The 26827-nt window shown below is 40.7% G+C and overlaps 1 protein-coding gene across 1 annotated transcript; it reads left to right on the forward strand.

Annotated features, from left to right (window-relative positions):
* Positions 1-1712: 1712 nt before the first annotated feature.
* LOC143793725 (granzyme A-like) lies at positions 1713-26514 on the forward strand. The gene is made up of 5 exons (XM_077280743.1): positions 1713-1764; positions 5713-5851; positions 12300-12441; positions 16039-16314; positions 25993-26514. Exons 1-5 carry the CDS (start codon positions 1713-1715, stop codon positions 26167-26169), a joined length of 786 nt encoding a protein of 261 aa, XP_077136858.1. The 3' UTR covers positions 26170-26514.
* The last annotated feature ends 313 nt before the right edge of the window (positions 26515-26827 follow it).

Genomic DNA, 26827 nt, shown 5'->3' on the forward strand with positions numbered 1-26827 from the left:
AAGCTTTATGGCAAACAAGAGAAATGTGTTTTCATTTTCATCGTCCAGGAAGTGCAGTTTTTGGGGTACCTGTTGTCATCTTGGGGTTTTCGGATAGATCCAGAGATGGTTCATGCTGTACTTGATTGGGAGCATCCCAAGAACCTGAAGGCATTACAAAGCTTTCTGGGTTTTACTAATTTTTACTGGAAGTTTATTAAAAATTATTTGGTAATGGTGAAACACCTTACTGACATGACAAGGAAGGGGTCTAATTTGGAGGTGGGAGTTGGGGCTGTGTCGTCTCAGGGTCCATCCCCTGGTAAATGGCATCCATGCGCCATCTTTTCCAAAAAATTATCCTCGGCTAAGAGAAATTATGACGTGGGTAATAGGGAGCTTTTGGCAATTAAATTGGCATTTGAGGAATGGCGACATTGGTTGGAGGGGGCAGTCCATTCTATTACTGTTATCACGGACCACAAGAACCTGGCATATCTTCAATCTGCTAAACGTCTCAACCCTAGACAAGCTAGGTGGTCCCTGTTCTTTATTCGGGTTCAATTTTGTGGTCACTTTCTGTCCAGGAGTTAAAAATACCAAGGCTGATGCTTTGTCCCAGAGCTCCTCTGGTGATGGTGGCCATGAGAACCCTGCCCCAGTTTTGCAGAAGGGGGTTGTAATTTTGGCTTTGTACCCTGACCTGGAGGGAGAGATGTTGGAGGCTAAGACACCAATCAGCTGACACCAATGACCGGAGGTAAACTTTATACCTCTGATCACAGCTGTCAAAAGACAGTGTGGGAACTGTAGCTGTCTGACCAGCGGTGATGGTTTTACCGCAGATCAGAAGCAGTATTTTCCAAACACTCAGTGTTCGACAGCTGAATATGAACAGTAACACGGACTTCCTGGTGAAGTCCGTGTTCGGTGTCCATGCCCGAACAGTTGGTGTTCGGTACGGACGCCAAACTATACTGTTTGGGTTCGCCTATCTCTAGTCATGTGTCTTCATGTCCTTCTTAGCCCCTGTGTAAGTCCAGATCCCTCTACAGGTGTTAAAATGTGAAGTCCAGGGCAAACCTTGGTTCTTATAAATAAAGTGGCTTCTGTTAACTCTGCCCATAGTATTCATTTTTATAGCTGCCAGATGAGCACTGACAAGTCACCGTTAAACTCTGGTCACAGTGGTCCACTGAACAAAACAATAAAAAAGTAACAAAAAGACATAAAAATTAATTCAAACTCTAACATTATTAGTGTTACTTTTCATAAATACACCCCTAGAACTAAGCACAGTACATAGATACAGTGCCAAAACCAAGATTAGTTGATAATTTTGGAACCAGAGTCAATAAGTATGATACCAGAACAAATTTAATTACTTAAATACATAAGAACCACGTAAAGTAAATTTAAACAGTGGCAGAACCAAGTAAATTACCTGATTAAATCACTAGAACAGTAGCATTTCTTGCCCATAACCCAAAACATAATATAAGTCTGTATAGTCCATCAGTGGAAACATCTCCTATTATACTAAATGTAGGAAACATGACTGAATCCTTGTGAAGTATGAGACTGCATCACTTCAAGCTTTTATTTCCCTTGAAGGCAACATTACTAATAACATTTTGACTCACAAACCACAATATATAAATATTTCTCAGAAGTCAAACCACATGACAAAGATACAGAATATATATGACAGCATATATGAGGAGACACTGAGAATGGAGCATCTTCTAATGCTACTTGTGTTACCCCTGCTTCACCTCAATGGACGTAAGTAAATATTAAATAGTTTAATGGAAATAATTGCATGTGCATGCCACCAAACATTACTGTAACACTACTATTGTCCAATGCTATATTACTACTACAGAATGGTATACTACTGCACTATTATATACGGTAACTAATTACACAATAATATACTGTTACACACTACTATATTATATCACCTTACTAGATTACCATCACTCCGTCCTACACTACTATTACACAAAATGAAATTACTATTCTTTTAATGTTCATTTACTGTATATAGCACCATTACTGTAATAACACAGCACTTTATCGACCTTATCCTCACTGTCCCCATCGGAGCTAATAATCAAACTTGCCTATTAGTATGTCTTTGGAGTGCTACTACACACTACTATACTACTACTACACAATACTAAATTACTACTTCTCATTAATATGCTAATAGCACTAGTGGAAGAAAAGGGAGTATGTCGGCACAAGCATCCAGGATATAAATAATATCTGACTCCGTTCTCTCATGAATAAAGATGTTGTACACACTCAGGTCTCCTGAGGTTTCATCTATTTTTCAATAAAGTCAGATTTTAATTATATCTTGGATGGATGTGCCGACTTACTCCCTTTTCTTCCACTACTTGTATGTGATGAAGACCCGCGGCACCCTCAGGATGAACTCCAGCTGAACTTTTGATCCAGCGATTCACAGCGGGGTAAGCTTCCATACCTTCCTCTCCTTCCTCCCCACCATAATTACGCTACTACCACTACTATACCATTAAACAATATCAGACAACTACACACTATTATATAATACTATACTAGCACTACACAATACAATACTACTATACAATATAATATTACTACTACACAATACACAATACCAGCAATAGTATTAATGAGTCCATTGATCCTAAATGAATCAAAATATTTTGAATTTTCAAAAATTCGTAAATTCTAGCCATTTTGAATTTTTGGGGATTCAATTTGCACGAATCGTATAAAATGGCTGACAGTGGGCTGCATTTTGCACGCTTTATATGGGCCAGAAATTATTTTAAAAACAACCAAAACAAAACAAAAAAACAACATAAATATGACACTCATCTCACACCTTACCTTTTCCTGCTTCTGCAGCATCCCATCAGTCCTCCGTTCATCCTCTAAGGATGAGTGACGTCATAACATGTTGAGAAGTATTACATTTTTTTAACCCCTATCCGGCCAGTTTGCTTATATTGCTTTCAAATCCAGAGACCTCCAAACATAAAAAACAGCTTACTTAATAACAACAATCAGGGAACGGTCGATTTGCATCAAATAAATGAGATGCAAACTTTATTTCCTGGCCAAATTCAAGCAAATTTGGCAGATTTGAATTTCCCCAAATTCGCTCATCTCTAAATATTATATTACTCCACAGTACAATATTATGCTATACTATTACATAATACCTATACTACTACACAATGCTACACTAGTTTATAGACATTTTAAATGGTCAAATATTCAAAGTACTGTAACTTCACCATCTACATTCATAGTTGGAGCTGGATGGCCAGGGTTAAAAGTTACATACTGTTGGAGGTCGAGTTCCCGCCTCTGTACAGGGGGAGTCTCAAACCATCTCCGCTGCGGTCTCCCATTCTTCTCCAGCTGCAGAGGAGCCTGCTCAGCGGAGACGTTGGTCTCAGCCTCTAACTCAGCCTGATACTGTGCGGATGGTTACTGCTGCCTTTCCAGGCTCAGCCATTGTAGCCAGTACTGGTCAGCGGCGAGCAGATGTCTCTGGGACTAAGTCCTGCTTTTTCCCTTCTGAGCATGCCCAAGGTAAGACTTCTCATTGGAGGTCAGGGGTCACATGCTCAGGTACTGCAGCAGCTCCCATTGGTCCTCTAGGAAGGTCCTGAAGTTGCTCAGGTACTGTGGCAGCTCCCATTGATCCTCTAGGAAGGTCTTGACGTTGCTGCAGTTATAAAAGGTTTGCATGGCAGCACGGCCATGCGCTAGGATCAGCTTATGTCATGAGCTTTTGCTATTCAGTGGTCTTGTCTGCTTGTGGTCAGGGTCTGGCTGAAATAAGCCACTAGAATACCGGCACCTCCGGAGAGGAGTTTTATATGGTGAATTCAGGGCTGGTGTAAAGCCATTAGAATTCCGGCTCCACCGGAGAGGTGTTTGTATGCTTGCTACTCCCTGACCACTGATTGCTTTTGCTTTGTTAGGCAGCTGTGTTCACCTGTGACGTTAACAGGGCACAGTGTTTTCCCTTCTGTGCGACTCTGTGAAGTAACAGAGTTCGCTTACACCGCCATATTGTGCCGCTATTTACTAGCAGCAGGTTCGTCTCCTGCACGGTGGACCCCGGGCTGTGAACGCACCAATAATTATATCTAAATATACTCTGTGCATTCCGCCAGCCCTAACACATATGAATATACATGTGTGTTTATAGGTTTATGTACCGGTATGTACAGATGTATCCTTCCCTACCTTTTTCCTGGACTCCACTTATCACTATATGTGTGACTCCAGATTATTAGGTTTAGAAAAAAAACATGCTTTTGCAGTACTCTGTTGGAAGATGTTTCTGGAATATACTGTATGTCTATATGTGATTGCCCAACCAGTCATTAAGCACCAAAAATTTGTTAAGCCAGAATTCTGGTGCCTCTGGATTGCTAAATCTGTGTCAGTTAGGTGCCGCCTTCAAGACATTATTTATAAGAAAAGCTGTAGTAATTCATTAAGGATTTTTGACAGGAAACATTGATGTAGGTTGACTATAGTGATAAAGTGTTAATGATTTTAGTTATTTTTGTTTTGTTCAGATAAGGGATTAAAGGTTATATTCCTGGTGGGTTATTCTTAAAATGTTTTCATAATATGTTCCATATATTATATATTACTTATTGTAATATAACTAAGGCTTCATTAGTTCCATTGTTCCATGATCAAAAGGTGTTGTATTCTGCTTGAACTTTGATGCCCATATCCTTCTCAAAAATGGATGTAAGGCCTTTTGTTGACCATCCAAATAACATAAAAGTCAGATTTTTAGGGTTTAGTAGAGGAAATCCTTACTAGCAGCAATGCCAACTGGGATTGGAGTACAAGTTCTGGATACTGATGAGTTTGTGTGAATATCTCTTATGCCTCCAAACACACTAGATAAAAGTCATCCAAACATGACAATATTGGAGGGACTAGATGATATCTAACATTCATCTAGGCCTACATGGGCAGCACGGTGGCGCAGCAGCTTTGCAGTGCTGAAGTCCTGGGTTCAAGCCCCACTAAGGACAACATCTGCAAAGAGTTTGTATGTTCTCTCCGTGTTTGCGTGGGTTTCCTCCGGGTTCGGTTTCCTCCCACATTCCAAAGACATACTGATAGGGAATTTAGATTGTGAGCCCCATAGGGGACAGTGATGATAATGTGTGCAAAACTGTAAAGCGCTGCGGAATATGTTAGCGCTATATAAAAATAAAGATTATTATTATTACTTAATCTTCCCTAATAGATAAAGTCGGAGGAGAGAAGGATTTGGCTTGTTGAATTTCAGCATCCTATCCTTTTAATAGGAGATAACCAGAGGTGTCTGCTAGTAGTTTTTACCCAAATCTGAAAAAATTCGCTCAACTTTACACGAGTGGTCAGCTGAGCCAAATGACCTTGTGTATAAGGATTTCATCAGACAGTTAGCTAAGTTGTGTAGGTACCCTTTGCGCCTAAGACTTCCATGTATTTTCAAAAGGGTAGAGCCATTTAGTGAGTGGCAACCACCAGGGACTGGGGTCTTTGTGTTCTGAAGAGTGGGAGAGGCTGCCTAAAGTACCAATATGATGTGAGGAACATTAAGTTTCAAGACAGTAATTCTTGTCTGTGGAATAGAGGATTCTTCTTGCAACCTGCTACACAATATGGTGTTCATTTAGTCATTCCAATATTCATCCTTATCCACAGATGTCGGCATGGATATTATTGGAGGAAATGAGGCCGCTCCACACTCCAGACCATACATGGCTCTTCTGAACCCTAAAAAACCATGTGGAGGGGCATTAATTAAACAAAACTGGATTTTAACTGCCGCTCATTGTTTTGTGTAAGTATATACACCCTAGAGTAATCAAACCCAAGAAAAAAGTCAAAATGAGTATACACCCTAAAATATGTAAATAAGTAAATAGTAACAGTACATGTAAATGACATAGGGTACTTAGTTAACACTGAACACAAAAAGGGAAAAGGATAAGGGAATATTCAGCTCACAGAGTGTGAAAAAGATGTGCCTCCGTCAACAAAATGCCGTGCGCGGACTCCAGACCAGCAACTGGGCAAAGAGCAATATGGGAAAAAAATTCCAGCATCCGCAATGGTGTGCAAAATGAAAACATGACTTTTAATTATTAAGATAAAAAATATAAGAACAAGTCATATTGATAAAATCAAGAGACAAAAATGGAGGAGGAGGAGAGGGAAAACAGGGGAGAAGGGGAGATAGAAATAGAACACAGGTCTACGTTTATATTTTTAATGTTAATAATTAAAAGTCATGTTTTAATTTTGCACACCATGGCGCATACTGGAATTTTTTCTTGCATACAACTTTGTTAACATTTTGATCAAAAAGCATAAAAGCCATCCCACCGCGACAAGGTGAACCCAGTCGGGACAGTTTTATTCTGTCTCTAGTATTAAAACCTTACCTTGTTGTTAGCCGACCTAATTGTACTAAATACTGATATTATTACTAATAGTTATAAAAATATATTCTCCAATGTTCTATTTCTGAGGTTTATTGCTATCACTAAACATTCCTAGGGAACCTTCCAGTATGAAGCCCTATTAGCGCATTAGAAAGAAATAGAGGGGTGAGACTATTATTAAGCCTCCTATTTTAATAAGCTAAATATAGATCTTCTTCCAAGATGATATTTTTTATATTTTTCAATATCACACTAATAATAAGGAAGGGTGGACACAACCTAATAATGGATGGCTTGCCAGTGATGCGAAACTACATTAACGACAAAATAGATCAAAAGAACAATTATAGACAAGGAACTATTTATCCAAAAAGATAATACAAAACCTTAATATAAACTTCATGGAGAAAATGGCAAAAAGAAATCACAGAGTAAAAACACACATTCATCTCCTTGTCTCTAAGAGATGAGATGCTTGATTCATGACTAACACTTTTGAAAGAGATTCTTGTGATGAAGATTAGAAACGGGCAAAGTCCTGAAACTTTTTAGAGCAATTTTGTTTTCCAGTGTAGAATGACCAGTCCATGTCTCAAAAAGACAAAAAGGACAACTTGCCCCATAGTCAAAATGACAGCAGGAAAAAATACAAGATTAATGCGAAATATTTGAAAAATACAAAGAGTTCTTGTGTTGGTATAAAAGAGGCAATATAAAATTACACAGTTACATAGTTATTAAGGTTGAAGGAAGACTTTAAGTCCATCTAGTTCAACCCATAGCCTGTTGTGAACTCTGTTCTCGGGCTCCCTCTTGTGGTCACAAGTGGTATTGTGTGAGTTGTATCTTTGGGCTCCCTCTGGTGGCTCTTTTGTCTTTCTGCGGGTCTGTGGCTGGGATCAGCTGCCTCGTCACCTGCTAGTTAGGTTTCCTATTTAACTCACCTGGACCTTCATTTGTTGCCTGCTGTCAATGTATTCAGTGCTATTCTGATCTTTCCTGACTTCATTCGTTACCAGTCTCTCCAAGAGAAGCTAAGTTTTTGTTTGTTCATTTTCCGCTCATCAGTGTTCAATATGTTTCTTCGAATATGATGAGTTCTGTCCAGCTTGCTAATATGTGATTTCCTCGCTTGCTGGTAGCTCTGGGGCTCAGAGTTTCTCCCCTCACATCGTTAGTTGGTGTGGGGGTTCTTGCATTCTCTGTGTGGATATTTTTGTATAGGGTTTTGTACTGACCGCACAGCTTCCTTGCTATCTTCTGCTATCTAGTGTTAGCGGGCCTCATTTTGCTAAACCTGTTTCATTTCTACGTTTGTATTTTCCCCTTACCTCACCGTTATTGTTTGTGGGGGGCTTTCTATATCTTTGGGGTTATTTCTCTGAGGCAAGTGAGGTCTTTGCTCTCCCTCTAGGGGTAGATAGTTTCTCAGGCTGTGAAGAGACGTCTAGGATTTTTCTAGGCACGTTCCACGGCTACCTTTAGTGTGTGTTGGATAGGATCAGGATTGCGGTCAGTCCAGTTACCACATCCCCAGAGCTCGTCCTATGTTCGTCTACTTAGCTGGTCAGATTTGTGATCCTAAGCCACTAAGGATCATAACAATAGCCTAACCTAACATGCCCTAACATGTTGATCCAGAGGAAGGGGAAAAAAAACCATGTGGCAAAGAGTAAGCTCCACCTTGGGGAAAAACATTCCTTCCCGACTCCACATACAGCAATCAGACTAGTTCCCTGGATCAACGCCCTATCAAGGAATCTAGTGTATATACCCTGTAACATTATACTTTTCCAGAAAGGTATCCAGTCCCCTCTTAAATTTAAGTAATGAATCACTCATTACAACATCATATGGCAGAGAGTTCCATAGTCTCACTGCTCTTACAGTAAAGAATCCGCGTCTGTTATTATGCTTAAACCTTCTTTCCTCCAGAAGTAGAGGATGCCCCCTTGTCCCTGTCACCGGTCTATGATTAAAAAGATCATCAGAAAGGTCTTTGTACTGTCCCCTCATATATTTATACATTAAAATAAGATGACCCCTTAGTCTTCGTTTTTCCAAACTAAATAGCCCCAAGTGTAATAACCTATCTTGGTATTGCAGACCCCCCAGTCCTCTAATAACCTTGGTCGCTCTTCTCTGCACCCGCTCCAGTTCAGCTATGTCTTTCTTATACATCGGAGACCAGAACTGTGCACAGTATTCTAAGTGTGTTCGAACTAGTGACTTGTATAGAGGTAAAATTATGTTCTCCTCATGAGCATCTATGCCTCTTTTAATGCATCCCATTATTTTATTTGCCTTTGTAGCAGCTGCCTGACACTGGCCACTGAATATAAGTTTGTCATCCACCCATACCCCCAGGTCTTTTTCATTGACGGTTTTGCCCAGAGTTTTAGAATTAAGCACATAGTTATACATCTTATTACTTCTACCCAAGTGCATGACCTTACATTTATCCCCATTAAAGCTCATTTGCCATTTATCAGCCCAAGCTTCTAGTTTACATAAATCATCATGTAATATAAAATTGTCCTCCCCTGTATGGATTACCCTGCAGAGTTTAGTGTCATCTGCAAATATTGAAATTCTACTCTGAATGCCCCCTACAAGGTCATTAATAAATATGTTAAAAAGAAGAGGGCCCAATACTGACCCCTGTGGTACCCCACTGCTAAAATGGAGAAGGGATGTTGTAATCTCTGGTTCTGATAACACCTATATGCTATTAATATTCAAATCTACCGCTCTGGCCTAGATCTTACCTCTCTGATGTCCAAAATCCCAGAAGAACCTGTCGGCCATATACTCCTTTTCCTCATCACACTTTCTAAACTCAATGCGGATAAAACCGAACTCATAACCTTTCCTTCATCTCACTCAACCCCCATACCAGACATACTTTATCTGTCATATTAAATGACATCATGCTTTTCCCCGTTTCACGACCAGTGGAGTACCGCAGGGGTCCGTGTTGGGACCTGTTCTCTTCAACATATTTATTAATGATCTTGTAGAAGGTTTACACAGTAAAATATTGATGTTTACAGATGATACAAAACGATGTAAAGCAGTCAATACAAGAGAAGATAGTATTCTGCTACAGATAGATTTGGATAAGTAGGAAACTTGCGCTGAGAGGTGGCAGATGCGGTTTAACAATGATAAATGTAAGATTATACACATGGGAAGAAGGAATCAATATCACCATTACACACTAAATGGAAAACCACTGGGTAAATCTGACAGGGAGAAGGATTTGGGGATCCTAGTTAAAGATAAACTTACCTGGAGCAGCAAGTGCCAGGCAGCAGCTGCCAAGGCAAACAGGATCATGGGGTGCATTAAAAGAGGTCTGGATACACATGATGAGAACATTATACTGCCTCTGTACAAATCCCTGGTTAGACCGCACATGGAGTACTGTGGTCAGTTTTGGGCACCAATGCTCAGGAAGGATATAATGAAACTAGAGTGAGTACAAAGGACGGCAACAAAATTAATAAAGGGGATAGGGGAACTACAATACCCAGAGAGATTAGCAAAATTAGTATTATTTTGTCTAGAAAAAAGATGACTGAGGGACAATCTAATAACCATGTATAAGTATATAAGGGGACAATACAAATATCTCTCCGAGGATCTGTTTATACCAAGGAATGTGACGATCACAAGGGGGCATTCTCTGCGTCTGGTGGAGAGAAGGTTTTTCCACCAACATAGAAGAGGATTCTTTACTGCTAGGGCAGTGAGAATCTGGAATTCCTTGCCTGAGGAGGTGGTGATGGCGAACTCAGTCGAGGGGTTCAAGAGAGGCCTTTGATGTCTTCCTGGAACGTAACAATATTGTATCTTACAGTTATTAGGTTCTTTTGAAGGACGTAGATCTGGGGATTTATTCTGACGTAATATAGGCTGAACTGGATGGACAAATGTTTTTTTTCGGCCTTGCTAACTATGTTACTATGTATGTTACAAGCCCTTGACTCTGCATTGTCCTTCAAACCACACATTATCGGAAGCAATGGGACTTCGCTTTATGAGTTGTGGTCGATCTTGTTTTTAAAGTATGAGGCAAATGAGAAAGGCCATTGATGGCAAACTTGGATGGAAGAGGGAATTAAAAGTATTGAATAACTCTTTTGGGTTATGGAATAGAGGACATGTGAAAGTTGTGAAGTATTCCGGTTTAGCAGACTGGAATGTGAAAATTGCCTGTTTCAATGTGGCAGAGAAATTATGTTTTCAGGTAGCACATGAAGCACGGCCCACTGACATCAGTGTTCAAAAATAAGGCAAAAATTATTTTGAAAAAATATTTTAAAAATTGTATTGCAACGCGTTACGGGGCAGGATCTGCTCTTTCATCAGGCAAATACAAATATTTGTACTACCTGAAAACCTAATTTTTCTGCTATTTGGATCTGGACCCAGGCAGGATCTTGCAGGTAGACCATCAGCTAACAGAGCTCTCATCCATTTTAACTAGTGATGTGCCTCAGCTGCACATCTTCCATAGGTGAGCAGCATTTCAAACGTTATTAGCCCTCCTACCTTGTTGATCCGAACAAAGTGTGCTTTCCTTCTCCTTCTTGACTGTTAAATGTGGTAAAGCCAGATTGGCTACTGGGGCTCTCCATTATAACTCATAGAAGAGGATGAAGAGTTAAAGTAAGCTTGGCATTGGTGTCTTGACCTTTGTATAAATACAATTTTAAGTTTAAAATATTTTTTTAACAATTTTTGCTTCATTTTTTTTGAATATTTATACTCTTTTAGTAAAGTATCTACAGGGTGGGCCATGTATATGGATACACCTAAATAAAAAGGGAATGGTTGGTGATATCAACTTCCTGTTTGTGGAACATTAGTATATGGTAGGGGGAAAACTTTTCGAGATGGGTGGTGACCTTTGGCGGCTATTTTGAAGTAGGTCAGTTTGGATCCAACTTTATTTTATCCAAAGGGAAGAGGGTCATGTGACATCAAACTTATTGAGAATTTTACAAGAAAAACAATGGTGTGCTTGGTTTTAACATAACTTTATTCTTTCATGAGTTATTTACAAGTTTCTCTTTGCTTACAGCCATTGACATGTCGCAGAGGTTAACAAGTGAAGAGCGGGTAGAAAGTGTGTTGATGTCTGGTGAACGCAGTACCCAGGTCATTGCAGCAGAATTTAATGCAAGACACCGAACGCAAGAAAACTGTCACTATTCCCATGTTATTTAGGTGTATCCATATAAATGGCCCACCCAAAAAAGTTTGCCTCATCACTGAACATAATCTTCTGTGTAAACTTAGGGTCGTGTTCCAATTTTTGTTTTGCCCATTCTGCAAATTCAGCGCACCGATCTGGCATCAGTCGAGCATCCCTTCGGCGGATATTAGCTACTCACAAATGGAACCCTTACAAAATCCAGCTGCTGCAGCATCTCAATGAGGATGAGCCAGAACAGCGTGCTGAATTTGCAGTCATGTACAGAAAATAGAGAAAAAACATTTAAAAATAAAAAATAGAAATAAATTAGGGTCGACATTGAATTTTAGGATTGCTATTTCCAATAGGTGGTGCTAGAGTTCTAGTTCCTTTCCTCTCTGAAGAGACAATTTAGATATTTCCCAGAGGAGCATTGCGGCTTTAAGTCTTCCCACCTCGACATGTTTAACATGTCACTCTCTGCAAGGAGAAATGATACTTCTTAGATCACTATCTAGTTTCAAACAGAATATACAGATACTCCATTTAGTTTAAAAATGTAAAGTGATTATCGATCAATCGAGTCTTTACAGTCTACGAAATTGTTCTCACTGAGGTGATATGCTTAATTTTCTTTTCAGTGACTCTACTTCTTATGCCATATTGGGTGCACACAGGCTGAAAGATACTCAAGAGCAGCAGCAGAAATTAACAATTAAACGAGGCATAAAGTATCCTTGTTATGACAAGGATCTCCAGATCTATGACCTTCAGCTTGTAGAGGTAAGAATCAAAACAAGGAAATGAAATGAAGGATGTAAATCAAGGCTGAAACCAGAAAATCAGAACAGTAAAGTGCGGTCAATCTCATGGGCCAATGAAATATCTATATGACGCCAATGTTGGTTTATGGGTGCACCAAAGAAACGTCAACCTACTTTCCTCCATATTGAATGCTATTATATTTGATGCACACTAGTGATTATACTTACTTCATCACTCACCTGTCTTGTTACCACAGCCCCTTGCCTAGTTTTTCACGCAACTTCCTCTAGATGTACTCTGCAGCTTTTTCGGTAACTTTACACAGTGCCAAGCCTTCCAGTAATGAGTAAGACTCTGATGTCCAATGTGCTTCACAATGCCATGAAGTACATCATTAGAGGTCTAATTGGCACTTCAGGTGACACAGATCGTGATGCCTGAGCCTACCCGGTGCTGCAAGCCTCATCATCAAATGTAGATGCTGGAAGAGCCAAAGAGGAGGTCGCACTCGTGATGCCAGAGGAAGCTGCACAGAGGACCCAAAACAGGGCTGCAATCGCCTGACAGGTGAATTCAATTCACCTCTAATCAGTTTGTTCACCTCTAATACAAATGGATCTTTCGCCTAAGCACTTTTGGATGTTCACTGTTATATACGGTAACTTGCATGATATCATGTAATTCAGCGATAATTCTTGCAGTTTGACTGGAGGAACCCTAGACATGTCCGTGCATGTAGATCTAGTATGCAGAGGTAGTCTACTCTGCAGCATGAACAACTTCATATGCAGTTGTTCCTTACTTTTTAGCTCCAGCTATCCCAATTTGTGTGAAACAACGAATAAAAGAAGAGTCAGCTCACCCATGTTAGAAGTCTAACGCACAGAGACCGGCAGTACCGTAGGAGTCATACAGAAAGGCAGAAGAAGTCGAGCGTCCTGAGCTTCATAAAAATGATATTTTTTTGTACAAATTTTAAAAATATATATCAAAAGAGACAATGATTAAGGAATTTTTCCCAAGACGTGTTTGCCTGTCGCGCCCCTTTCCTAGTGGTGGGCGGGGGTGCAACAAACCAACACATTTCGGAAAGCATTCCTTAATCATTACAATGATTAAGCATGGCCTGTAGCACACCTCCTTCTCTTGTTGTGGACACCCTTCCTTTTATGTCTCTTTTTATATATATATTTTTACATTTATACAAATAAATAGCATTCTTATGAAGTTCTGGACTCTGCATTTCTACTGTCATCCCAATTTGTGTGGTGAAGATGACCGGCTTTGAGCAAAATGAATAAATAAATTGTGTTATACTGTGTAGGGCATTGTTTTTGTTATACATATCGGTATAAGAATTTATTTAATTAGTATGATAACTAGTGTTGAGCGATACCTTCCGATATTTGTATGTATCGGTATCGGATTGGATCGGCCGATATCCCAAAAATATCGGATATCGCCGATACCGATACCCGATACCAATACAAGTCAATGGGACACAAATATCAGAAGTGATCCTGGATGGTTCCCAGGGTCTGAAGGAGAGGAAACTCTCCTTCAGGCCCTGGGATCCATATTCATGTAAAAAATAAAGAATAAAAATAAAAAATATGGATATACTCACCCTCGGACGAGCCCTGGCTGTCACCGCTGCAAGCGTCTGCCTCCGTTCCTAAGAATGCAGAGAGTGAAGGACCTTCGATGAGGTCGCGGTCACGTGAGCGGTCACATGAGCGGTCACGTGACCAATCACAAGACCACGACGTCATCGCAGGTCCTACACTCACTGCATTCTTAGTAACGGAGGCTGCCGGTTGCACCGCTGAGGTCCAGGGTCCGTCAGAGGGGTGAGTATATCCATATTTTTTATTTTTATTCTTTATTTTTTACATGAATATGGATCCAAGGGCCTGAAGGAGAGTCTCCTCTCCTCCAGACCCTGGGAACCATACGCACCGCACACGCCTGGGAAGTTATAGGAACTTCCGATTCCGATTTCCGATATCACAAAAATATCGGAACTCGGTATCGGAATTCCGATACAGCGAATATCGGCCGATACCCGATATTTGCAGTATCGGAATGCTCAACACTAATGATAACAAATTTGAAACCTTTTCAAAATTTGTGGAAAAGTAAAGATGAACACATCTGTACATATTTGGTGAAGTAGACAGGAAGTAAGTAGGCAACCTAAACAATATATTGGCATATTTTAAAAGCTAATCATCCTGAGAGTTGAGAAAGCCAGCTGCATTGAAGTCAAAGGTCTTTCTTTTACATATTTTTCAGGATGGCATTGCTATGATCAGTATTCTTTTTTGTAACTTTTGCTTAGGTATTATACTTATTAAAGGACAGGTTCCAAGATAAATGTGTTGATGCCCTCAGGATTGTCCAACATTGTGTGAGTGTGTGTGGTCTAATACCCAGGATTCACAAGGCCTTGAGAACAAAGGGGCCGTGGTGTGCCAATGAGATCAGTGTTTATGGAATGACAGCAGTGAATTTTCACATGCAAGTGTGTTGGATACTTCAGATATGCCCCATTCAAGTGTTGATCAGTGGAAGACCAAGAGATTGGACCACCACCAATTATGCATTGAGAATAGACTATGTTAGACGCTGGGATTCTCCCTCTGCACAGGGTAAATCCCAAGCCTTGTCTGCCTCTGCGGTCTCCCATTCTGCCTCAGCCACAGTGGATACTGCTCAGCAAAGACGTCGGTCTCAGTGTCTTGCCCAGACTCGTGCTGTTCACTTGGTTACTGCTGGCTCTCCAGCCAAAGCTATAGTAACTAGCAATAGGCAGCGGTGAGCAGGTGTTACAGTGGCTAAGTCCAGAAATCACCCTACTGAGCATCCCATTGGTGGTCAGTCGTCAGCTGCCCAGTTGACGTAGCTCCGGATTGGTCCACCAACAAGGTCCTGTCTGACTGGACTTAAACAGGAACGTATAAAAAGTTTCCTGGAGTGCGCGTTGGCACGCTAAGATCATTTATGTTTTGTGAGTGTGTGGAACTTAACAGTAGTGTGGACTTGCCTGCATTGTGCTCAGGGCAGGCTTATAGCCTTTAGAATTCCGGCACCTCCGGAGAGGAGTTCTTGTGCGTGCACATGCTGTGTTTGTGTCCACTACCTGTTACCTTGCCCCAGTGAGGATAGCCTACTCCTGTGAAGTTAACAGAGTTCGTGTTTAGCTCCATACCTGCTCTGTTACTGTGTGCGAGTGACACAGCTCTACTGCACAGCATCTTTTCTTTTGCTGTGTGCGATTGACACAGCCTCGTGTGCTATACACTGAGTGACATTTAATTCAGTGCGAGTTAACTAGCACTCACTGTCTTGATCCGCCATTGTTAATACTAGCTGCAGTTTCCATCTCCGCACGGTGGACCCCGCGTTGCAATCGCACTTCATCGTAATTTATATTTAGTGCCATCCGCCAACCCTAACAGACTATCAATGTGATTTTGTACATTACTTTTAAACTTATTTAAGTGAACACTTTCTAAAGTAACTTCAAACACCAATCTTGACCATAGTACTGAGACCCCTCAGGAGCCATATTTTTATGGTCTGTCTGCATTCAGTATATCTGTTCCCTTACAGCTGGATGAATCTGCAAAGCTGAACAAGTTTGTTGCTCTTCTTCCGTTACCAAAAATGGAGGAAACCATTACAGCCGGGAAGATCTGCAGCGTGGCCGGGTGGGGACAAACTGATTTAAGGAAAAGGACACTATCAGACGTCCTTCGAGAAGTTAATCTGGCAATTGTTAAAAATAAAGAATGCAAGAAGCAATACAGCAAAGTGAAACAACCCATAACCGACAACATGATGTGTGCAAGAGCCCCAAATAAGAATCGAAAAGCTGACACGTGTGCGGTAAGTAATGCCATGAGTAAGTGTGTTGTTTTACACTGTTGAGCAGAATTATTAGGCAAGTTGTATTTTGATCACATGATAATTTTTATACATGTTGTCCTACTCCAAGCTGTTCAGGCTTGAGAGCCAACTACCAATTAAGTAAATCAGGTGATGTGCATCTCTGTAATGAGGAGGGGTGTTGTCTAATGACATCAAAACCCTATATAATGTGCGCTTAATTATTTGGCAACTTCCTTTCCTTTGGCAAAATGAGTCAGAAGAGTGATTTGACGGGCTCTGAAAAGTCCAAAATTGTGACATGTCTTGCAGAGGGATGCAGCAGTTTCGAAATTGCCAAACTTTTGATGCGTGATCACTGAACAATCAAGCGTTTCATGGCAAATAGCCAACAGGGTCGCAAGAAGCGTGTTGGGCAAACAAGGCGCAAAATAACTGCCCATGAATTGAGGAAAATCAAGCGTCAAGAAGCCATTTGCCACCAGTTTTGCCATATTTCAGAGCTGCAACGTTACTGGAGTAGCAAAAAGCACAAGGTGTGTGATATTCAGGGACATGGCCAAGGCAAGGAAGGCTGAAAAACTACCACCTTTGAACAAGAAACATAAGATAAAACGTCAAGACTGGGCCACGAAATATCTGAAGACTAACTTTTCAAAGGTTTTATGGACTGATGAAATGAGAGTGACTCTTGATGGGCCAGAAGGATGGGCCAGAAGCTGGATCAGTAAAGGGCAGAGAGCTCCACTCCGACTCAGAAGCCAGCAAGGTGGAGGTGGGGTACTGGTATGGGCTGGGATCATCAAAGATTAACTTGTGGGACCTTTTCCGGTTGAGGATAGAGTGAAGCTCAAATCCCAGACCTACTGCCAGTTTCTGGAAGACAACTTCAAGCAGTGGTACAGGAAGAAGTCAGTATCCTTCAAGAAAAACATGATTTTCATGCAGGACAATGCTCCATTACATGCCTACAACGACTCCACAGCATGGCTGGCCAGTAAAGGTCTCAAAGAAGAAAAAATAATGACATGGCCCCCTTGTCCACCTGATCTGAACCCCATAGAGAACCTGTGGTCCCTCATAAAATGTGAGATCTACAGGGTGGGAAAACAGTACACCTCTCGGAACAGTGTCTGGGAGGCTGTGGTGGCTGCTGCACGCAATGTTGATCGTAAACAGATCAAGCAACTGACAGAATCTATGGATGGAAGGCTGCTGAGTGTCATCATAAAGAAAGGTGGCTATATCGGTCACTAATTTTTTGGGGTATTGTTTTTGCATGTCAGAAATGTTTATTTCTAAATTTTGTGCAGTTATATCGGTTTACCTGGTGAAAATAAACAAATGAGATGGGAATATATTTGGTTTTTATTAAGTTGCCTAATAATTCTGCACAGTAATAGTTACCTGCACAAACAGATATCCTCCTAAGATAGCCAAATCTAAAAAAACCCACTCCAACTTCCAAAAATATTAAGCTTTGATATTTATGAGTCTTTTGGGTTGATGGACAACATAGTTGTTGATCAATAATAAAAATAATCCTCTAAAATAAAACTTGCCTAATAATTCTGCACACAGTGTATATTGTTAGATGACGAGAAACTGAATCAGCACCTACTAACTAATACTGCAATTCTAAAAATAGTATTATCCAACTCCCATAAAAATAATATGAAATAGTAATTCTCCCTTTAACCGATTCTGCTAAGATCATAGACTTTAAACATCCAAGCTTTTAGACTCCTACCCTGCAGTGATATTCCAAAACATGATTGTATGGTAGGACAGATACACGTGATCTCGTAGCTGCGGGAGCTGTCAGAGACAGCCAGAGAACCCATAGAAAAGAGACAGACAGTTTATTACCATCTGTGCCTTATCAGTCACTGTATACACAGCACTGTGCATAGGGAGGGAGCAGGTGCTGCTGAGTCATAGGAGACCCAGACCGCTCTGCCAGGAAGTTGCATTTCTCATGTAACTGGGGCTGTTATACCAACCCCAGTTACAAGGGAAATAAGATAAAAATGAAAAAATTGAAATATTGAAATGCCCCCTCCCCACCTCTCAAAATCTTTTATGACCATTGAAGGGGCACAATGTGTAAAATAAATAAAAAAGAAAATGAATAAATAAAATAAAATAGCATGTAAAAAAATAAATAAACATGCCACTGTCCATCCACATCACTGTCAGAAAAAGACTGCAAAAACCATTTCAAATATGTAAAAAGGCAAACTTATTTCCCTTATTTTCTGACTGCTATCGCCTGATAGCAGCAAATAAAAAGAATATATGACAGCAACATAAAAATGAAGCCCTATGTATCATGACGTAAAATGGAAAAATTACTAAAATATCTGAATGAGAGTAAATGTTACAATTCTTGAAACCACATGTAAAAATAAACCTGAAAATTTGCCTGGTCAAGAACAAGGGTAAATAGCCCGGTCTTGAACTGGATAAACTTGATCGCTGATAATCCATATTGAATGGCAAATATTCAAGCCTAACAGTGTTGATTACTTCATAAATTTCACAAGCCTGCAGAATCCAAGCTTCGCTTTATACCGATCAGCCATAACATGACTGATAAAGTGAATATGACATTGATTATGTTATCATGATATGTTATGACAATGGCAGTAGTCAAAGAGTGGAACATGTAAGGCATCATGTGAACAGAAAGTTCTTGGGGTTTATGTGCTGGAGACGCTTAATATTAGAGAAGAACGAGTATTTTGTCATTCAGATTCTCCAAATTTTTCAAATTTTTGCCCAATATTTGATTTGCAGTAAATCAATTCACCACAAATCCCAAGTATGACAAAGTCCTGAAAACACATGTGTAATATGTAAGGGTCTCTTAGGACTGTATGCATAACTTTTCAAAGTATTATCATAAGCACAGCCCTAGTTCTGTCCAAGTGCCAACAACATACATGGCTGTGAGTAAACAGATGACAACTGTTTTTTCCTGCTGTTCTGTCACACACTGTGACGGGGTGTACGGCAGAGCAAGAAGGGACAACAGGCCAAGGGATGATTCCACAGATTTATTATCAAGAACGCTGGAACAACACATGCAGGTAGATCTACAGAGTCCACAATTAGTCCACGGAACAGGTTCAGGGGCACCTCCCGATAATCCTTGTGCCCGCTAACAAAGCAATAGTCCACACGAGTCCAAGGGATCCCAAACAATCTCACGAACGACGAGATACGTACTCAGCTCAAGTCTCGCCCTGTTCCACAGATGGACGTGGGGTCTTGCCTCAGCTAAGAATCCCCACTCCTTCTCCTTCCAGCATCAACTCACATCTGATCTCAAAAATAAGAATGGATTGTCTGAGCTCCTGGGATCCGCCCATGAAGGGGGCTAGGGGTCACACCTTCTATTCAATGTTTGGGTCCGTCAGAAGATTCTAGACTGGGCGGCTCCGTAGTATGTACATTTGACTAGCCACCTGCTGTGAGGAACAATGGCTATTCTGCACTAGTGGTGTTTACAGAGCTTAATTACATTATAGCTTAGGGCTGCAAGTATTGGGGGAAGGAGAGATTTTGTTACAGGTGAATTCCCAAGAAAATACATAAATTACAGCCAACAGAAACCAGAGAACAGTTACATACATCAAATGGCACATTGTTCAAATACAGGACAGGGCAAAAGTACATATCATGACACACACTATATGTAATGTTTATTCAGTGGCTTAAAGTAATTGTTTCTACAACTAAAGGTACCTTCACACGAAACGACTTTGTAACGATATCGCTAGCGATCCGTGACGTTGCAGCGTCCTCGCTAATGATATCGTTTAGTTTGACACGCAGCAGCGATCAGGATCCTGCTGTGAGGTCGCTGGTCGCTGAATAAAGTTCAGAACTTTATTTGGTCGTCCGATCGCCGTGTATCGTTGTGTTTGACAGCAAAAGCAACGATACCAGCGATGTTTTACACTGGTAACCAGGGTAAACATCGGGTTACCAAGCGCAGGGCCGCGCTTAGTAACCCGATGTTTACCCTGGTTACCAGCGTAAAAGTAAAAAAAACAAACAGTACATACTCACCTGCGCGTCCCCCAGCGTCTGCTTCCTGACACTTACTGAGCGCCGGCCCTAAAGTGAAAGTGAAAGCACAGCGGTGACGTCACCGCTGTGCTGTTAGGCCCGGAGCTCAGTCAGTGTCAGGAAGCAGACACTGGGGGACACGCAGGTGAGTATGTACTGTTTTTTTTTTTTACTTTTACGCTGGTAACCAGGGTAAACATCGGGTTACAAAGCGCGGCCCTGCGCTTAGTAACCCGATGTTTACCCTGGTTACCCGGGGACCTCGGCATCGTTGGTCGCTGGATAGCGGTCTGTGTGACAGCTCTCCAGCGATCAAAAAGCGACGCTGCAGCGATCGGCATCGTTGTCGCTATCGCTGCAGCGTCGCTTCGTGTGAAGGTACCTTTAGTTGTAAGCTGTGATGTGCGATAGCTGCATGACATTATAAGGAAAGCGGAGTGGCCACACCTGAGATAATATGAGCCTACTCAAGCTCATGCAGTCTTTTGATTTGCATTAAATTGGATTTTTTTTAACTATACACTGTGTTCCAAATTATTATGCAAATAATACTTCCTCATATTTTCTCTAAATTACCTATCTGAATTGCAGTCATTGTTATTTTCCAGTCATCTACTATTCTAGTATAATTGCAATGTTTTGGAACAAACTGCCTATGAAAACAGTATCTTTAAAAAAAAATAAACACTCAAAATGCATGTTCCAAATTATTATGCACAGCAGAGTTTTCAACCTTTTTTTTTATTTTGAACAAAACAATGGTCAATTGTGAAGTTATAAGCATCATCAGCTTATTACAAAATGAAATCAAACAGTTTTTAAGTGAAAACTTTATTCTAGGTGATGTTACATTTGCACATAGGACCCCTTGTTCGAAAGAAGCTTCTGAACTCTCTCGTCCATTGAATTTGTCAGTTTTTGGATGGTTTCTGCTTCAATTGTTTTGCATGTGGACAGAATACCCTCCCAGAGCTGTTGCTTAGATGTGAACTGCCTCCCGCCATCATAGACACTCCTTTTGATGATGCTCCAGAAGTTCTCAATGGGGTTGAGGTCAGGGGAAGATGGTGGCCACACCATAAGTTTGTCCTCTTTTATGCCCATAGCAGCCAGAGATGCAGATGTGTTTTTTGCAGCATGAGACGGTGCATTATCATGCATGAAAATGATCTTGCTGCGGAAAGCACGGTTCTTCCTCTTGAACCATGGCAGGAAGTGTTGATTTAGAAACTCCACATAGATTATGGAGTTCATCTTTACCACTTCAGGGATCATAAAGGGGCCGACAATCTCTCTCCATGATTCCAGCCCAAAACATTACTCCACCTCCTCCTTGTTGGTGCCTTAGCCGTGTTTTCATGGGGTGCCCATCAACCAGCCATCCTCCACTCCATCCATCTGGACCATCGAGCGTTGCACGGCACTCATCAGTGAACAAAACAGTTTGGAAGTCAGTCTTCATGTATCGTTTGGCCCACTGGAGCCCTTTCTGCTTGTGTGCAGTGGATAGAGGTGGTCGACAGGATGGCTTACGCACAGCTGCAAACCTCTGAAGGACCCTGCATCTTGTTGTTCTGGGGACGTTGGAGGCACCAGCAGCTTCAAAAACTTGTCTGCTGCTATGAGAAGGCATTTTTGCAGCTGCTCTTTTAACCTTACGCAATTGCCTGTTGGAAAAAGTCCTCAATTTTTCCTTATCAGCACGCACACGTGTGTGCTGGGAATCAGCTACATACTTCTTGATTGTGCGATGATCACGATGAAGTGTCTTGGCAATGTTGATTGTAGTCATGCCTTGACCTAAATACTCCACAATTTGTTGCTTCTCAGCAGCCGACACATCTTTTTTCTTTCCCATTTTGGCAAAAAATGTAGGCTGCTTAATAATGTGGAACAGCCTTCTTAAGTAGTCTTGCCTTTATTTGGACACACCTGCCAAACTAATTTGCACAGGTATCTGCAATTGCTTTCAGTGATATAAAGAGCCCTGACACACATCACCATCAATGAGTTTAAATGACAAACAAAAAAATTCTAACCTTATCACTCCTAAACTCTTTGTGCATAATTATTTGGAACACAGTGTATATTTAGGCCAAAAACAGGACATACTATAGGACATGTACATGAGGTAAACAGAAATGGGAGAAAATGTAGTGAGTGGCACAGTTGTTGATGAGACCAAAAATCTGACCATATGACCATGGCTATTGTGTTCATTCCTGTAGGGCAACTTCATTTTGCAGACCCAAAGAGGGGCAATAAGTCTTCCTGAAAATGGTTGTGGTCTTACTATGTTAATAGGGTATGTTTGTGGGGCATCACAATGATGTATTGGCAGGGACATCATGCGCTGCTCACAAGCAAGGCACAGCTGTCAGAATACTCATCAGGTGTTCATTACAGCTTGCAGTGAGTATCCATTCCTCTTCAGTAGCGCGCGCTGTCAGCCGCCTGCTTCCTACTGCCGGCGGTCACATATGCCAATACTTAAGAGAAATTAATATTCAGAGTATTTATTCCCCTTAAGTATTGGCACACGTGACCGCCAGCAACAGCAGGAAGCAGGCGGCTGACAGTGTGTGCTACTGAAGGGGAATGGATACTCACCGCAATCTCTGATGAACACCCAGTGAGTACTCCGGCAGCTGTGCTCTGCTTGTAAGCAGCGCATGGCAGGTCCCTGCGGAGGAAGGTAAGCGTAAAGGTTTGTTTTTTAATCTTTTCTGATGGGGCCATGGATACCAGGACTGGTATGGGGTCAATCATACCAGCAAGGGGATGGGGCCAATCAATCATACCAGGAACTGGATGGGGCCAATCAATCATACCAGGAATGGGATGGGGCCAATCAATCATATCAGAATAAAAATGGGACCATGCATACCAGGACTGAAATGGGGCCAATCATACCAGAATGAAGATGGGGCCATGCATATCAGAATAAGGATGGGGCCATGCATACCAGGATGGGGATGAGGGCCATGCATACCAGGATAGGGATGAGGGGCCCATATTTACCAGGATAGGTGATCTTAAGTACAGAATTGATGACATTTTTTGCTTCAGGTTTTTTTCTTTCCTAATTTCCTCCTCTAAAGCCTAGGTGCGTCTGATGGTCCAGTGCGTCTTATAGTCCAAAAATTATGGTAATTATCTTGTCTAAAATGTTCTATTGATGGCATGTTTATACAGTGCACCTCCAATGGATATTATATGGAGATATTGAATGAATCTATTTACTTCCATTTATCCTTTATGTGCTTTGGAATTACCATGCTCAGAGACAAAGTATTTTAACCCTATTCGGACTATATCTTATTATTTATGCACTAGGTGTAACTTTTTCTTGAGGGATTATACTGGCTATTATTCGTATACCAATATATATTTATTGATACTTCTATATAGAGGTTGAATATGGGTTATTGATATGTGTTATTGATTTCTCTTTGGGTCATACGAGATATTTAGTATATTTTTTTATTTATTTTGGTATTTTTTGGCACCTTTATTGTATTGTATTTTCATCCCCCCCTTAATTACACTCTCCTAGTGGTATGCCCTAGCGTCCCCTAACGGCATTTTGCTTCTTTTTATGTGATTTTAATAGAGACTAATAAAATATTTTATTTTTGATTGTTAGGATCTCTTCTTTTTCGTATATACATTTATATGGGATTGGTTGTTGCATTATTGTGAAGTGCCCCAGGTACATTTGGACATATGTTGATTACATACAGTACGTGGTATCGCCAATTACAGAAAAGTCTAATCGATCAAAATATAAAGATAATTAACCTGACCGGAGAACACAATAACCGCTTTCTGACATTGGGTGTAATAGTATGCCAATGTCGGACTCCTCCTGTTTGGTGTGGGCTCCGGCGCTGAGCCCGCACCTTTCTGGGCACATGACAGCTGATCTATAAAGCTGACAAGTGCCCGCAACAGCTGCGGGTAGAATCGCAATTCACCCGCATCTGTTAACTAGTTAAATGGCGCTGTCAATTTCTGACAGCGGCATTTAACTCGCAATTACCGGAAGTGCATATTAAATCCCACTCTTTGGTGACCCCATCACATGGTTGCGGGTCACCAATGAGTCAGCATGAGAACCAGAGGTCTGAAGCAGGTTGTCATTGCCGGATTAAATATAAAAAAAATAATTAACCCGATTGCTAAACATCATAGCTAGAACAAATAAAAAATGTTAGAATTACATTTTTTTGGTTGCTGCTACATTGCAATAAAATGCAATAATGGGAGATCAAAAAATGGTATCAATAAAAACATCACCTTGGCGCACAAAAGATAAGCCCTGACCCAGACCCAGATCACAGAAAGTGGAAACATGGGTCTTGGAATATGGTGCCATTTATTTTTTTTACCAAACTTTGGAATTTTATTCACCACTTAAATAAAAAAGAACCTATACATGTTTGGTATCTTTGAACTCGTAATCACCTGGAGAAACATAATGGCAGGTCAGTTTTAGCATTTAATGAACATGATAGGAAAAAAAGGATGGAAAAAACCAACTGTAGAATTGCACTTTTTTTTGCAATTTTCACCACATTTGGAATTTTTTTTCCTGGTTTCTAGTACAACATATATTAAAACCAATAATGTAGTTCAAAAGTACAACTCATCCTGCAAAAAATAAGCCCTCACCTGGCCATATTCAACAAAAAATAAATAAGTTATTGCTCTGGGAAGAAGGGGAGCCAAAAACGAAAACGCAAAAACGAAAATACCTCTGGTTGTGAAGGGGTTAAACAGAAAAAAATTAAAAACACTAAAAATTGTGGGGGGTTTTGGCCACTTCAATACCACAAAAAAAGCTGTAATAACAAATCAAAGTGTCACATCTATCTGAAAACTGTATCACTGGGATGAATAAAAATTTGATCTTGCCCTATAAAAAAATAAGCCTTAACAGAGTTCTGTCCACTGAAAAATTAATTCGTTATGGGTCTCTGAAAATTGCGACACAATCAAAAAGCTAATTTTTGAAAGTTCTGAATTTTTTTCACTTCTAAAATTATAAAAAACTGGACAAGTTTGGTATTGCCGTAATTCTACTGATGCAGAGAATAATATTCGAAAGTTATTTTTACCACACAATGTACGCTGTAAAAACAATTCCCAAAAAACAATGTCAGAATTGTGGGGTTTTTTCACAAATTCACCGCACTTGGAATTTATTTTCTGTTTTCCAGTATACTATATAGTACAATGAATGGTGTCACTACGAAGCACAACTTGGCCAGCAAAAAACAAGCCCTCATATGTCTATGTAGACAAAAAAGTAAAAAAGTTATGGTCCCTGGAAAGAGGGGAAGAAAACGCAAAAGCAAGAAAATGGAGATTGGTGGCGGGAAGGGGTTTAAGATGTCACAAACTGTTTTGGGCAATTTGTACTTGCCAAAAAATGTAACACCTTTTTGTTTTCTTACACCAGTCCCTGCCAGCTCTGACAACTTTTTGAAAAGTGGAAAACCGTGACAACAATCTCATCATAGTGGTGTCAATTAAAACAGAAGTACCCTCGCATCCCTGATATAACTTGAAATGAATGTGTCCTCTGATCTGTTCCAGGGTGACTCCGGCGGTCCATTGATCTGTGATGGAAAATATGTCGGCCTTGTCTCATTTGGACCAAGAGATTGTGGCAAATCAAAGTTCCCAGGAGTCTACACACGACTTACAGACAATTATCTCAAGTGGATCCGAAATACAATTGGTGGGGATTATTCTGACATAAACAAAATATGAATACAACTTCAATGCATCCATAAGGTTTAATGGGCCTGATATATGCCAAAAGAATCTAGCGCTATTCATTTCATGGTCCATTCAAAAGCAGTATTGCATGAGATGTTTTTGTCTGTCTGGAATGTCATGACTTCATGATAAATATAATATGTAAAAAATAATGAAAATCCTAATCCTCACCTCAACACTCACTTTTCCAACCCCTCTGCTCCGCCACCAGTCCACCTTTGTCACACTTTGGATTGACATCCCTGGGATTCAGTCACTAGGTCAAGGCTTCCAAGTTTGCTAGGCCCGAGAGGGTTCTGTGCATGTGCCCACAATAGTCGTGGCACACGAGGTGATGTCATAGTGTGGGCCTCAACCCTTGCGGGAGCATGCGCAGTACTCTCCCAGGCTTAGCAAACTCAGAAGCCTCGCCCAAGGCCCAGGGATTAAACCACTGCCAACACTGATATGAAAATGTGACGAGGACTGGAGGCATGGCTGTGAGTAGTGGTGGTTCTGGAGAGGTGAGTGTTGAAGTGAGTTTAGATTTTAGATGAATCTGCATGGAAGCAAATTGCAAAAAATCCACATTTTGGAAAATGCAGATTTTTTTTAAAATTTGGGTAGAATTCATTTGAACTCAAATTTATTGTCTCATCTCTACCTGTCA

The sequence above is a fragment of the Ranitomeya variabilis genome, chromosome 1, assembly GCF_051348905.1.
Source record: "Ranitomeya variabilis isolate aRanVar5 chromosome 1, aRanVar5.hap1, whole genome shotgun sequence".
NCBI lineage: Eukaryota > Metazoa > Chordata > Amphibia > Anura > Dendrobatidae > Ranitomeya > Ranitomeya variabilis.